Source organism: Staurois parvus, unplaced genomic scaffold (assembly GCF_062004578.1).
Source record: "Staurois parvus isolate SC_StPar_1 unplaced genomic scaffold, SC_StPar_1.0 ptg000232l, whole genome shotgun sequence".
NCBI lineage: Eukaryota > Metazoa > Chordata > Amphibia > Anura > Ranidae > Staurois > Staurois parvus.
Window position 1 is genome coordinate 7,901,279 of NW_028318028.1, and position 15,935 is coordinate 7,917,213.

A 15,935-nucleotide genomic window follows, 5' to 3' on the forward strand; every position below is an offset into this window, starting at 1 on the left:
ATGAGCAGCAGGTAGAACACTTGTAGTAGCTCCCATGGTGCTGGGGATCACGACAACTGGTGCAGCCACAGCAACAGGTGCAGCAGCAGCTCCAAAGCTTAGAAATCCTAAAGAGTTTAGCAATGCCAGAACCTGAAAAAAAAGACAACTATTACCATTTATATTTTGTTAAAACTTATATAACATTATAAAGTACATGTATTTCCTCTAGACAACCTAATTTTCAGAAACATTCCTGTGAATTAAAATACTGCATGTTCATGTGAGTGTACTTCTTATGTTTTAATTAAAAAGACTGCATTACTTAAAATACTACACTATGGAGGATCTTTTTTATTACTCACTGGGATTGTGAGTGATATACCCCACAGAGTACCATTATAAAGGGCAGAGGAGGAAGCATTGGAGGCTGAACAGGAGACCGTTTATGATCCTTGGCTTTCTGGAGAGATAATAGCCGGTGATGTGAAGGATCCAAAGTGATCCTGAATGCTTTTTGGGCCCCTTGGGGTCACAGTAAGGAGGTGAGGAGGCACTGCAGCTGGAGTGGATTCAAAGTGTGTCGGCACTTGCACAGTTTTCACGTTTAACACATTGCATGGTTTTATATCACTTTTTATCAACACTTGCTATTTGTGATATTTGGACTTATAATTGCTTGTTTTAAAGATTAATAAGGACACTTAACACCAGTTTACTTTTTATTTTGTGTGTTTATCACTATTTTTAGTTCACTAAGGTGACCCGCACACCAGTATTGTTCACTTTTGTGATATCACGGTTTTTTGGACTCATTAGCACTGTATTATTATATAGCTACATATTTATTTACATTTGTTTTTGAAGTTAGCGCTGCACCATTTATTTTCACTACTATTTCCATACTATCTAGGATTTATTTTATAATCTAGGCAACAAGGTCACGCCCAGGCACATGCCATCTCAAAGCCTATACATTCAATAATATTAATGTTCTCATAGTAATACAATCACTAAAGTGTTGCAGATCTTGCACCTTAATGTGACACTAATAATGGAAAGTGTAGGCTCTCAAGGTTGGCCATGAGTATCGAATCAGAAGAATCAATGATTTATTCTGTTTTTGAATTTTTTTAACTATTTCTAAGCAAATCTATCAGATTGTCAGAGAATCATGCACTTCAGAAATTTAGACTATCCAGATACATCAGTTGCTTGTCCTGATACATCAGTTGTCTAGTCTTTCATAATAATAATTTCCAGAGAATTACGGGTTTGCTAAAAAGATATTACAGCAGCAGTTGCAGTATTTCCATTCAGACAATCTGCCCCACATTGAAGTGTCAATCAGAACCATAGATAAAGAGACAGAGGGAAGGAAGGGATGGCATTAACACACTCTACACAGATACATATGCTATTAAATAATGAATGCAAAATTAGGTTGCAACTTACCCCAAATATACCCAATACAACTAGAATTGCCCCTCCAGCGCTACCTAAAGCAATGAAAAATCTGCTGTAGTATGGAAGTCCTCCGCCACCAGCTCCTGCAAATGAAACATAAACAGAATTCATTTTGGTGCAATCCAACTCATTATGTAAACTGATGACGGCTTGGAATTATCTAGCTATGCTGTAGAAAAGGTATGAGGGGTTTTAAGAACTTCTTGGAAACAGCACAGCCCAGTAGAGTGTTCCAGTGCAAGAATAGGTTTCCTCTTGGGCAAGATAGATAGATAGATAAATTGATAGATGGATAGATAAAAATAGGAAAGATAGATAGATAGATAGATAGATAGATAGATAGATAGATAGATAGTCCGTGTAATAGATAGAGCATTTTGATGAAGTGCTCACAAGATGGTGCTATAACACTACTGTTTGGATTCAGTCCCTTTAACACTGATGTGAATTCTATGCAGATTTGATCCAATCTGAATAGCTCAGATTTGCATGTCATCAGATAACACCTTGTTTTCAATGAAGGCATCCCACATCTATGTAGTGCTATTTTGATCCATTTTGAAAAAAAAGGGTTCTGTGCAGGTTTGGTGCAAATTCTGTCTCTGGCTATGCCAAATCCTCTTTGAAATCGCATGTAATTTGCATTAGAATTGCACCTCTCACAACAGAAATTGCATTGTAAAATCGCACTGTGAAATTGCATCAAATTTGCATCAGTGTAAATCTAGCCTCACATGGGAAGAAAAATGTTGGCAGTTAATCTCTTTACACAAAATGAAACGGTGTAAATGCTGCTGTTCACACAAAAAGTTGGATCAGTATTTTGCAGCTCAACTTAGGTATGTCATCTGCAACATTTATAACACTGCTGGTGAGTTTGTCATATTTGGTGTGGACTGGCCTGCACAGAGCCCCTCAAACCTACTGAACGATATCTGGAATAAATTAGAATGCTGATTGTGAGCCAGGTCTTCTCGCCCAGCATCAGTACCTGACCTCACAAGTTCTCTTTTTGCTACATGGGCACAAATTTGCATGAAAAAAATCTCTGGATGTGCCTATTAAACCCAAAGCCCCTTGGAAGTTTGCATGTTACTATTGTTAAGCTGTCAGGCTGCAAAACTGCTTCAGATCCGCCCCATAGCAGAAATACTGCTACAGGGCAGCAGCTGTGCGCAAAATCACATATATATATATATATATATATATATATATATACGTGATTTTGCATTTCCAGGTAGGGGACGTGCCTTTATATAGCCTCTGGTGAACGAACGGAGTTATATAAAGGTTGTGTGTTAATGGCATCAGTAGGAGGCAGATACCTTTGATAACGTGCGTGTGCACGAAACATGTCAGGGAGGAGCCTATGTGCTGACGTCACACCGCTGTGTCCATAGGATGGTCCGGTGTCCATGCTCCACGTGGATGCTCTCATTATCTTAATAAAAATACTACACCATCAGAGGTTTCTCTCTTTGGGCTCTTTTGTGAGCTTTTCCCTTCAAGGTGTGGCTAATTCTAATGCCGAGTACAAACGTTCTTTTGGAGGCATCTCCCATTTCTAATGTGTGACAGCTTCATACCTGTACCTGATGGTGAAAAAGGCTGACCTGTTTTGGAGGATATTATTACCATTGCTTTCTATGCGCATTTTTTATGCGCTTCTGGTGAGTGCATCATAAAGAAGAATTTATCACGGATTCACTTATCACTGGATGTCACGATCTTCTTTTGGACTTTATTTACACTATTGATTATTGGTTTTGTAATTTGTTTCAGATTTGCTTCATCTTTGTCATTTGTTGATTTGCATCACTACAGTCATGGTATTTGGCACCATTACGCTGCAATCTCAGCGCCACAATATATTTTTGCATATTAATGTTTTTTTACTTCACTATAGCACCACTGTCATGTTTCACATGACTGTTATATGCCTTTAAGTGTTCTCTATATTTTGTCTCTGCTCCTCCCTTTCCTTTGCTTTAGTTAATGCTGTATAGATAGCCCAACCCTTTTCCCAGTAAGGCATTGCAGCTTCTAGCCTCATGTCATGAAGCAGGTCACATTATGATCTTTTGACCTATCAGATGTTCATTGTTGAAAGATTCTCTCAGTTTATGGAATAAACTTCACAAGATCTACAAGATGTTTTCTGTATTGAGTCACTGCCTGTGATATTCAACTAAGATTGGAGTTATTTATTGTCATTTTGTATAACGTGAAAGTGTAGAGAGTAATTTTCCTCCATTTTATTGTTCTATGATATCTTTTTAGTGTTGCACTTTTTTCTGATTTACTGTTATTGGGGATATAGAGGGTTGTCCTTTTTGTGCTATCGGCTGTTCTTGCTTAATCCCTCCCTGTGCGCTCACTGTCATTTTCTCCATTTGCACAGCATGCTTGTTTGACCCTCTCCTGCCCCTCTCCATCAGTGCTGGGGTCACATTAGCTCAGTGATGGAGAAAAACTGATGGAGAAGAGAAACATTGGAATATAAGTCAGTACCAGTGTGCAAAAGGGCATTTGCTTTGGAAGAATAAATCACCTCTAACGTTGGGTGTTCTACGTGTGTGGATGTTGTTGCATTGAATAAAACTATTAAAATAGGTTTTTACATTTTAGAATAGAGTGCCTCAAGACTGTTCATAATTTTAAAGGGTGCCTCGGGAGTGTCCTTAATTTTAGAGGATGCCTTTACATTGTCCATAATTTTAAAGGGTGCCTTGACTGATAAAAGGTTGAGAAACACTGCTGTAGGATACAGAATAACAGGAAACACAGAAGAGTCCAGTGTGGCATTAGTGGCAGAGTCTTCAGAAGTGCTGAGAGCAGCAGAAATTATAAAAGTGTTTGAAATAGTAGATGAAGCAGAAGTGGAAAAGCACTGAAAATGATCAGTTCTGCAGAACTTTGGGGGGTATTAGAACTGCTTAATGCAGAAAAAAAGTTGGAAGTAGCAGATTCCATAGGTAGAGATGTAGTGAGGTATGCTATAAGTACCCAGTACACCAGAAGTTGAGGGTGTATTAAAAGTTGGGTGTTCATCAGAAGTGGCATTAGAATAGATGCATTCTGCAAATTAGACATGAGCAACAGAAGTGACAAATGGTGCAGAAGTCATGAAAGTGAGAGATGAAGCTACAAATTTCTGGTTAAAAAAAATCCCAGTAAGCGTATATTGATTAGTTTGCGCTAAAGCTATAGCGTCTACAAATAAATTAACATATACTGTAATTTTTTATACTAGTAAAGGCGATGATAAAGATAACTGCGATATTGTGGCAGACATTTTTACACTAACTGACACGTTGTGAGATCTGGTGACACTAATACTGTGATTAGTGCTAAAAATATGCACTGATACTGTACTAATGACACTGGCTAGGAAGGGGTTAAACATCTAGGGTGATCAAAGGGTTAACTGTGTGCCTAGCTATGTGCTTGGTGCACACTAGGTGGTGCTTTTACTAGGGGACCCTACTCTTTCCCCTCTTTCAAAATAGAACTCTGCCTTGTTTATCTAGGCAGAGCTCTGTTAACTCACATGGAAGAGAAATATATTTCCAATATATTTATAAAAAAACTTAAATATGTGACATATATTTACAATACATTGGCCTACGCTAATATATTTTAACATGTATTATAAAAAAAAGGCACATATTTAAAAAAATTTTTAACATACACAAAAGTAATATATGAGATAGACTCATTACATGCAAAGCAAGATAGATCAAGCCGTGATTTGTCATAATTGTGGTGATTATGGCTTACAGCTCATGAAAACCCCAAATCCACAATATCAGAAAATTTTAATATTACATGCAATCAATAAAACAAGGATTGTACATAGAACAATATCGGACCTCTGAAAAGTATAAGCATGCATATGTACTCAGTACTTGGTTTGGGCCCCTTTTGCAGCAATTACTGCCTCAATGCGGCTTGACATGGAAGCTATCAGCCTGTTGCACTGCTGAGGTGTTATGGAAGACCAGGATGCTTCAATAGCGGCCTTCAGCTCTTCTGCATTGTTTGGTCTCATGTCTCTCATCTTTCGCTTGGCAATGTCCCATAGATTCTCCATGGGGTTCAGATCAGGCGAGTTTGCTGGCCAATCAAGCACAGTAATCCCACGGTCATTGAACCAGGTTTTGGTGCTTTTGGCAGTGTGGGCAGGTGAAAAGTCCTGCTGGAAAATGAAGTCAGCATCCCCATAAAGCTCGTCTGCGGAAGGAAGCATGAAGCGCTCCAAAATCTCCTGGTAGACGGCTGCGCTGACCCTGGACTTAATGAAGCACAGTGGACCAACACCAGCAGATGACATGGCTCCCCAAATCAACACAGACTGTGGAAACTTCACACTGGACTTCAAGCATCTTGCAGTGTGTGCCTCTCCATTCTTCCTCCATACTATGGGCAGAGGTGTATTTACCACAAGGCAAACAAGGCATTTGCCTAGGGCGGCATTTTTCAGGGGGGCAGCACTGCCCCTTGGAAGAGGGGATGGAAGAAGGGACACACGCGGCATGGGGACCTGGTGGATTCTGAGAGAGGCTGCAGGTTTCATGATGGTGTATGCTCATGTGATGGATTTGGTAAAATGCCTATTCTGTTTTCTGTTTAAAATATACATTTTATACATATTTACTTTTATACTTTTTTATATTTCTAAATATATGTGTTGTGCATATATATATATATTTTGTCTGCTGGGCTTTGCAGTCCTCCTTAACTTGTTTTGTTCTGAGCGATGCTCTCAACCCCTCCCTTCGCACTGAGAGGATTTTACTTTGGGAATGTGAGGGGGGGTGAAGAGATAACGGGATGAGAAGCAAGCATCACGTTTCTACATTTCTCCTATATTTCAACCAAGCAAAATGTGCTTTTTAGAATGTGACTGTATATACGTAATAGTGACGTATTCTCTATTGTTTTTTATGTATAAAAGGTTAAGCACCGCCCTGCAATAAACAGAGATGAGATGATGTGAAAGTGGTTGTACTGGACACTTGTCCGTGTAATTATTTTCCGGTGTGCACACAATCCATATCTCAAAATTAGGAACAGCAGCAGAAATCCTACCCTGAGCCCGATTGTGGTTATCCCAACCTTTTTACTCAGCCCTACTCTCGTTCCTGGGGGTGTCCAGAGCTGTGTAGGTGAGTGACTTTCTCTCTCTTGCCATGGGAGATTGTGGCTGGTGTATGGGGAGCAGTGGTAGTGGAAGGCTCTCTCGGGTGGGGGGCAGGGGTGTTGTTGATCAATGTCAGGCTCTCTCTGCAGGGGGGCGCTGATTTTTGTGTTACCTAGGGCAGCACAAAACCTAAATACACTACTGACTCTGGGTCCTTGGTTTCCAAATGAGATGCAAAAGTTGCTGTCATCAGAAAAGAGGACTTTGGACCACTGAGCAACAGACCAGGTCTGTTTTTCTTTAGACCAGGTAAGACACTTCTGACGTTGTTTGTTGTTCAGGAGCGGCTTGACAAGAGGAATACGACATTTGAAGCCCATGTCCAGGATCCGTCTGTGTGTGGTGGCTCTTGATGCACTGACTCCAGCCTCAGTCCACTCCTTGTGAAAGTCCCCAACACTTTTGAATGGCCTTTTCATGATAATCACCCCTGCTGCTTGTGCACCTTTTTCTTCCACACTTTTCCTTTCCACATAACTTTCTATTAATGTGCTTTGATACAGCACTTTGGGAACATCCAACTTCTTTTGCAATTACCTTTTTGAGGCTTTCCCTCCTTATGGAGGGTGTCAGTGATGGTTTTCTGCACAACTATCAGGTGAGCAGTCTTCCCCATGATTGTGATTTCTACTGAACCAGACTGAGATACCATTTAAAGGCTCAGGAACCCTTTGCAGGTGTTATGGCTTAATTAGCTGTTTAGAGTGGGACACTTTGAGCCGAGAATATTGCACCTTTTCACAATATTCTAATTTTCTGAGATTGTGGATTTGGGGTTTTCATGAGCTGTAAGCAATAATCATCACAATTATGACAAATCACAGCTTGAACTATCCTGCTTTGCATGTAACGAGTCTATCTCATATATTAGTTTCACCTTTTAAGTTGCATTACTGAAATAAATGAACTTTTGCACGATATTCTAATTTTTTGAGTTTCACCTCTGTGTGTGTGTGTCTGTGTGTATATATAAATACTAGAGATGAGCGAATCGAAGTAGCCGAAGTGGAATTCGAGTCGAATATCGGAAAAATTTCCTACTTTGGACGCGCGAATCGAAATTTTTCCGAAAATGGCGGCTGACATGTGCGGCGACGGAGCGGGGATGTCTGGGAAGGCGCGCAGACAAGGCGCGCTGACCCATAATGCATTCCTCAACGACATGTGATCGCATCAGCCAATCAGCAGCCAGCCAGCCAGCACTGTGTAATGGTCGAGCTATAAATAGCGGCCATTTTGGAATTCTTCATTTGCCTGCAGTCATTGAACAGAGGCAGACCGCTCTGTATTAGGGACAGAGCTAGGGCCACAGAAACGATACTTGGGGACAGAGAAACGTTACTTAGGGACAGAGAACCATTACTCAGGGACACAGAATTGTTAATGAGGGCCACAGAATCGTTACTTAGGGACAAAGAAACGCTAGTTAGGGCCACAGAATTCTTACTCAGGGACAGACAGAATTGTTACTGAGTGCCAGAGAATTGTTACTTAGGGCCACAGAAACGTTATTAGGGCCACAGAATTGTTACTCAGGGACAGACAGAATTGTTACTGAGTGCCAGAGAATTGTTACTTAGGGCCACAGAAACGTTATTAGGGCCACAGAATTGTTACTCAGGGACAGACAGAATTGTTACTGAGTGCCAGAGAATTGTTACTTAGGGCCACAGAAACTTTAGTTAGGGCCACAGAATTGTTACTCAGGGACAGACACAGAATTGTTACTGAGGGCCACAGAACTGTTACTTAGGGCCACAGAATTGTTACTCGCACAGACACAGAATTGTTACTCGCACAGACACAGAATTGTTACTGAGGGCCACAGAACTGTTACTTAGGGCCACAGAATTGTTACTCGCACAGACACAGAATTGTTACTCAGGGACACGGAATTGTTACTGAGGGCCACAGAACTGTTACTTAGGGCCACAGAATTGTTACTCGCACAGACACAGAATTGTTACTCGCACAGACACAGAATTGTTACTGAGGGCCACAGAACTGTTACTTAGGGCCACAGAATTGTTACTCGCACAGACACAGAATTGTTACACAGGGACACAGAATTGTTACTGAGGGCCACAGAACCGTTACTTAGGGCCACAGAATTGTTACTGAGGGCCACAGAACTGTTACTTAGGGCCACAGAATTGTTACTCGCACAGACACAGAATTGTTACTCAGGGACACAGAATTGTTACTGAGGGCCACAGAACTGTTACTTAGGGCCACAGAATTGTTACTCGCACAGACACAGAATTGTTACTCGCACAGACACAGAATTGTTACTGAGGGCCACAGAACTGTTACTTAGGGCCACAGAATTGTTACTCGCACAGACACAGAATTGTTACACAGGGACACAGAATTGTTACTGAGGGCCACAGAACCGTTACTTAGGGCCACAGAATTGTTACTGAGGGCCACAGAACTGTTACTTAGGGCCACAGAATTGTTACTCGCACAGACACAGAATTGTTACTCAGGGACACAGAACTGTTACTGAGGGCCACAGAACTGTTACTTAGGGCCACAGAATTGTTACTCGCACAGACACAGAATTGTTACTCAGGGACACAGAACTGTTACTGAGGGCCACAGAACTGTTACTTAGGGCCACAGAATTGTTACTCGCACAGACACAGAATTGTTACTCAGGGACACAGAACTGTTACTGAGGGCCACAGAACTGTTACTTAGGGCCACAGAATTGTTACTCGCACAGACACAGAATTGTTTCTCAGGGACACAGAACTGTTACTGAGGGCCACAGAACTGTTACTTAGGGCCACAGAATTGTTACTCACACAGACACAGAATTGTTACTCAGGGACACAGAACTGTTACTGAGGGCCACAGAACTGTTACTTAGGGCCACAGAATTGTTACTCGCACAGACACAGAATTGTTACTCAGGGACACAGAATTGTTACTGAGGGCCACAGAACTGTTACTTAGGGCCACAGAATTGTTACTCGCACAGACACAGAATTGTTACTCAGGGACACAGAACTGTTACTGAGGGCCACAGAACTGTTACTTAGGGCCACAGAATTGTTACTCGCACAGACACAGAATTGTTACTCAGGGACACAGAACTGTTACTGAGGGCCACAGAACTGTTACTTAGGGCCACAGAATTGTTACTCGCACAGACACAGAATTGTTACACAGGGACACAGAATTGTTACTGAGGGCCACAGAACCGTTACTTAGGACCACAGAATTGTTACTCAGGGACACAGAATTGTTACTGAGGGCCACAGAACTGTTACTTAGGGCCACAGAATTGTTACTCGCACAGACACAGAATTGTTACTCAGGGACACAGAACTGTTACTGAGGGCCACAGAACTGTTACTTAGGGCCACAGAATTGTTACTCGCACAGACACAGAATTGTTACTCAGGGACACAGAACTGTTACTGAGGGCCACAGAACTGTTACTTAGGGCCACAGAATTGTTACTCGCACAGACACAGAATTGTTACTTGCACAGACACAGAACTGTTACTGAGGGCCACAGAACTGTTACTTAGGGCCACAGAATTGTTACTCGCACAGACACAGAATTGTTACTCAGGGACACAGAATTGTTACTGAGGGCCACAGAACTGTTACTTAGGGCCACAGAATTGTTACTCGCACAGACACAGAATTGTTACACAGGGAAACAGAATTGTTACTGAGGGCCACAGAACCGTTACTTAGGGCCACAGAATTGTTACTCAGGGACACAGAATTGTTACTGAGGGCCACAGAACTGTTACTTAGGGCCACAGAATTGTTACTCGCACAGACACAGAATTGTTACTCAGGGACACGGAATTGTTACTGAGGGCCACAGAACTGTTACTTAGGGCCACAGAATTGTTACTCGCACAGACACAGAATTGTTACTCGCACAGACACAGAATTGTTACTGAGGGCCACAGAACTGTTACTTAGGGCCACAGAATTGTTACTCGCACAGACACAGAATTGTTACACAGGGACACAGAATTGTTACTGAGGGCCACAGAACCGTTACTTAGGGCCACAGAATTGTTACTGAGGGCCACAGAACTGTTACTTAGGGCCACAGAATTGTTACTCGCACAGACACAGAATTGTTACTCAGGGACACAGAATTGTTACTGAGGGCCACAGAACTGTTACTTAGGGACACAGAATTGTTACTCGCACAGACACAGAATTGTTACTCGCACAGACACAGAACTGTTACTGAGGGCCACAGAACTGTTACTTAGGGCCACAGAATTGTTACTCGCACAGACACAGAATTGTTACACAGGGACACAGAATTGTTACTGAGGGCCACAGAACCGTTACTTAGGGCCACAGAATTGTTACTCAGGGACACAGAATTGTTACTGAGGGCCACAGAACTGTTACTTAGGGCCACAGAATTGTTACTCGCACAGACACAGAATTGTTACTCAGGGACACAGAACTGTTACTGAGGGCCACAGAACTGTTACTTAGGGCCACAGAATTGTTACTCGCACAGACACAGAATTGTTACTCACACAGACACAGAATTGTTACTGAGGGCCACAGAACTGTTACTTAGGGCCACAGAATTGTTACTCGCACAGACACAGAATTGTTACACAGGGACACAGAACCGTTACTTAGGGCCACAGAATTGTTACTCAGGGACACAGAATTGTTACTGAGGGCCACGGAACTGTTACTTAGGGCCACAGAATTGTTACTCGCACAGACACAGAATTGTTTCTCAGGGACACAGAACTGTTACTGAGGGCCACAGAACTGTTACTTAGGGCCACAGAATTGTTACTCGCACAGACACAGAATTGTTACTCAGGGACACGGAACTGTTACTGAGGGCCACAGAACTGTTACTTAGGGCCACAGAATTGTTACTCGCACAGACACAGAATTGTTACTCAGGGACACGGAACTGTTACTGAGGGCCACAGAACTGTTACTTAGGGCCACAGAATTGTTACTCGCACAGACACAGAATTGTTACTCAGGGACACAGAACTGTTACTGAGGGCCACAGAACTGTTACTTAGGGCCACAGAATTGTTACTCGCACAGACACAGAATTGTTACTCAGGGACACAGAACTGTTACTGAGGGCCACAGAACTGTTACTTAGGGCCACAGAATTGTTACTCGCACAGACACAGAATTGTTACACAGGGACACAGAATTGTTACTGAGGGCCACAGAACCGTTACTTAGGGCCACAGAATTGTTACTCAGGGACACAGAATTGTTACTGAGGGCCACAGAACTGTTACTTAGGGCCACAGAATTGTTACTCGCACAGACACAGAATTGTTACTCAGGGACACAGAACTGTTACTGAGGGCCACAGAACTGTTACTTAGGGCCACAGAATTGTTACTCGCACAGACACAGAATTGTTACTCAGGGACACAGAACTGTTACTGAGGGCCACATAACTGTTACTTAGGGCCACAGAATTGTTACTCGCACAGACACAGAATTGTTACTCGCACAGACACAGAATTGTTACTGAGGGCCACAGAACTGTTACTTAGGGCCACAGAATTGTTACTCGCACAGACACAGAATTGTTACTCAGGGACACAGAACTGTTACTGAGGGCCACAGAACTGTTACTTAGGGCCACAGAATTGTTACTCGCACAGACACAGAATTGTTACTCAGGGACACAGAACTGTTACTGAGGGCCACAGAACTGTTACTTAGGGCCACAGAATTGTTACTCGCACAGACACAGAATTGTTACTCAGGGACACAGAATTGTTACTGAGGGCCACAGAACTGTTACTTAGGGCCACAGAATTGTTACTCGCACAGACACAGAATTGTTACACAGGGACACAGAATTGTTACTGAGGGCCACAGAACCGTTACTTAGGGCCACAGAATTGTTACTCAGGGACACAGAATTGTTACTGAGGGCCACAGAACTGTTACTTAGGGCCACAGAATTGTTACTCGCACAGACACAGAATTGTTACTCAGGGACACAGAACTGTTACTGAGGGCCACAGAACTGTTACTTAGGGCCACAGAATTGTTACTCGCACAGGCACAGAATTGTTACTCAGGGACACAGAATTGTTACTGAGGGCCACAGAACCGTTACTTAGGGCCACATAAACGTTAATCAGGGACACAGAATTGTTACGTAGGGCCACAGAACCGTTACTTGGGGCCACAGAAACGTTAATCAGGGACACAGAATTGTTACTGAGGGCCACAGAACCGTTACTTGGGGCCACAGAAACGTTAATCAGGGACACAGAATTGTTACTGAGGGCCACAGAACTGTTACTTAGGGCCACAGAATTGTTACTCGCACAGACACAGAATTGTTACTCAGGGACACAGAACTGTTACTGAGGGCCACAGAACTGTTACTTAGGGCCACAGAATTGTTACTCGCACAGACACAGAATTGTTACTCGCACAGACACAGAATTGTTACTGAGGGCCACAGAACTGTTACTTAGGGCCACAGAATTGTTACTCGCACAGACACAGAATTGTTACTCAGGGACACAGAATTGTTACTGAGGGCCACAGAACCGTTACTTAGGGCCACAGATTTGTTACTCAGGGACACAGAATTGTTACTGAGGGCCACAGAACTGTTACTTAGGGCCACAGAATTGTTACTCGCACAGACACAGAATTGTTACTCAGGGACACAGAACTGTTACTGAGGGCCACAGAATTGTTACTCGCACAGACACAGAATTGTTACTCAGGGACACAGAACTGTTACTGAGGGCCACAGAACCGTTACTTAGGGCCACATAAACGTTAATCAGGGACACAGAATTGTTACTGAGGGCCACAGAACCGTTACTTGGGGCCACAGAAACGTTAATCAGGGACACAGAATTGTTACTGAGGGCCACAGAACCGTTACTTGGGGCCACAGAAACGTTAATCAGGGACACAGAATTGTTACTGAGGGCCACAGAACCGTTACTTAGGGCCACAGAATTGTTACTCAGGGACACAGAATTGTTACAGAGGGCCACAGAACTTTTACTTGGGGCCACAGAATTGTTACTCGGACAGAGACAGAATTGTTACTCAGGGACACAGAATTGTTACTCAGGGACACATAATCGTTGAATTAAAGAGTATGTCAGACAACATGCAGAGGAGTGGCAGAGGAGGCAATGTTTTAGGAGTGAGCAGACATGGCAGCAGAGGAAGGGGTCGAGGCAGCACTATTCGCAGCCAGAGGCCAGTGCTCCCGGTGTCATCCAGCGGTCGTATCTCCACCGACAACCCTGCCGTCATCGATTGGTTGGCTCGGTCGTCTTCCTCTTCCCAGGTCACCTCTGACACCTACAGCCAGCGGTCGGTAGGTATGTCAGACACAACCGTTAGTTGGCATGGCCCGGGAGCAAGCCCACTGAAATCACATGTCCTCTACCTGCCCCTGTCCTTTGCTGTTCCCTCACCAAGCGAAGTATCGCATGCTGTGGGCTCAGCCCCACTGTACAGTGAGGAAGAGCTAACAGAGGGCGGTCAGGAACGGGGGGAGACATCGGCCTTTTCAGCAGCCAGGCGAACAAGTACTGGCGAAGAGAGTGGCTCGGTAGCCGGTCTAGAGACAGGTCTGTCTCCTGACCCAGACGCAGCCGAGGGGGCTAGTAGTGAGGCGGAGACCGTACTTGATGATGAGGAGGTTGATCGCACTTGGCTGCCTCGTTGTCATCAGGCAATTTCTTCCGCATCATCAGGAGAAGAGGGTGCCAGCTTGGCAGCGAGCAAAACAGTCGGTGGGTTGCCCAGGAGGCAGCAGGGTCGCATCAGTGTCAGTGGAGCCAAACGTCCACGGAGTAGAGCACCAGCTCCACTGCAGCCTACCACCATGGCCAGTAGTGGTGCCGGTGCGCACGGAGGAAGTAGCAGTCAGCCAGTGAGGAGTAGCGGGGGCAAAGTTTCCTACTCGGTGGTGTGGCAATTTTTCGTCAAGCCGCCCGAGGAAGTAAACGTAGCCGTATGTCGACTATGTGGCCAGAAATGCAAGCGTGGCCAGGGGGCCCATGCTGGGACTACAGCGTTGCGTCAGCATATGCAGCGTCACCATTCGGTGGCCTGGGAAAACCGTGATAAAGATACGGCGGTTCTGCCTGCCCCAGCCCCCGCTCCATCACCCGCTCCGTTACTTGCTCCGTCACCCGACGTCGTCAATCACCCTCTATCAGCCAGTCAAGGCTCCAACACCTCTGCTGAGGGGAGTTGTCGCTCGTTGGCATCTTCCGCTCGTTCAGATGCTCCTTCTCCTGCTACTCCTCTTCTCGGATTCCGTCAACAGTCTTTCTTGGAATCCGTTTCCAAGAGACAACAGTTTGCGAGCACGCACCCGACGGTGCAAAAGCTGAACGTCCTCCTGTCCAAGTTGCAGGTGCTGCAGTCCCTCCCTTTCCAACTGGTGGACTCAGCACCTTTCCGAGAAATGATGGCTTGTGCCGCGCCGCGGTGGAGAGTGCCAAGCCGGCATTTCTTCGCCATAAAGGCAGTGCCAGCCCTGCATTCACATGTAGAAGAGATGGTGGGCCAGTCTTTGAGCATGTCGGTCTCTGCCAAAGTGCACGGCAGCGCCGACGTGTGGAGCTGTAACTACGGTCAGGGACAGTATATGTCATTTACGGCCCACTGGGTGAACGTGGTGCCGGCACAGCCGCACCAGCAACTTGGACAGGTCACAACGCTTTTGCCTCCACGTTTGCACGTCCTTGGTCCAGCAAACATGTCCGCCTCTACCACCTCTTTTTCCGCCGTGTCCTCAGCCGCCACCCCCGTGCCAAGTCCCATTACCCGACCGGCATATCACATGTGCAGGGCGCAACGGTGTCACGCTGTGCTGCACCTGGTATGCCTTGGCGAACGTAGTCACACAGGGGAGGAACTTCTGAGTGTAATGAACAGAGAAATCGACAGATGGCTGTCTCCGCGCAAACTGAAAATCGGAACCATGTTGACCGACAACGGAAAGAACATGGTGTCTGCTCTGCGTCAAGGAAGGTTGTGCCATGCGCCATGCATGGCTCACGTGTTCAATCTGGTTGTCAAGCGATTCCTAAAATCCACCATCCCACTGCAAGACATCCTTAAAATGTCACGTAAACTGTGCATGCATTTCAGCCATTCCTACACCGCAAAGAACTTCCTCATTGAGCTGCAGCGGCAGAACGGAATTCCACAGCATCGCCTGATCTGCGACGTTGCAACAAGGTGGAATTCAACCCTACACATGTTAGACCGCCTTTACGAGCAGCGAAAGGCC

At 44.6% G+C, this 15,935-nt stretch overlaps 1 protein-coding gene across 1 annotated transcript in view; it reads right to left on the reverse strand.

Moving 5' to 3' along the window:
* Window positions 1-223: 223 nt before the first annotated feature.
* Window positions 224-15,935, reverse strand: part of LOC149460335 (uncharacterized) — a 39,858-nt gene continuing 24,146 nt past the window's right edge. Inside the window, exons 10-11 of the mRNA XM_089679910.1 lie at window positions 1,435-1,529; window positions 224-235 (exon numbers count right to left, since the gene is read on the reverse strand). Of these exons, the coding sequence (XP_089536036.1) occupies window positions 224-235; window positions 1,435-1,529 (107 nt within the window). The remainder of the gene's footprint in view (window positions 236-1,434; window positions 1,530-15,935) is intronic.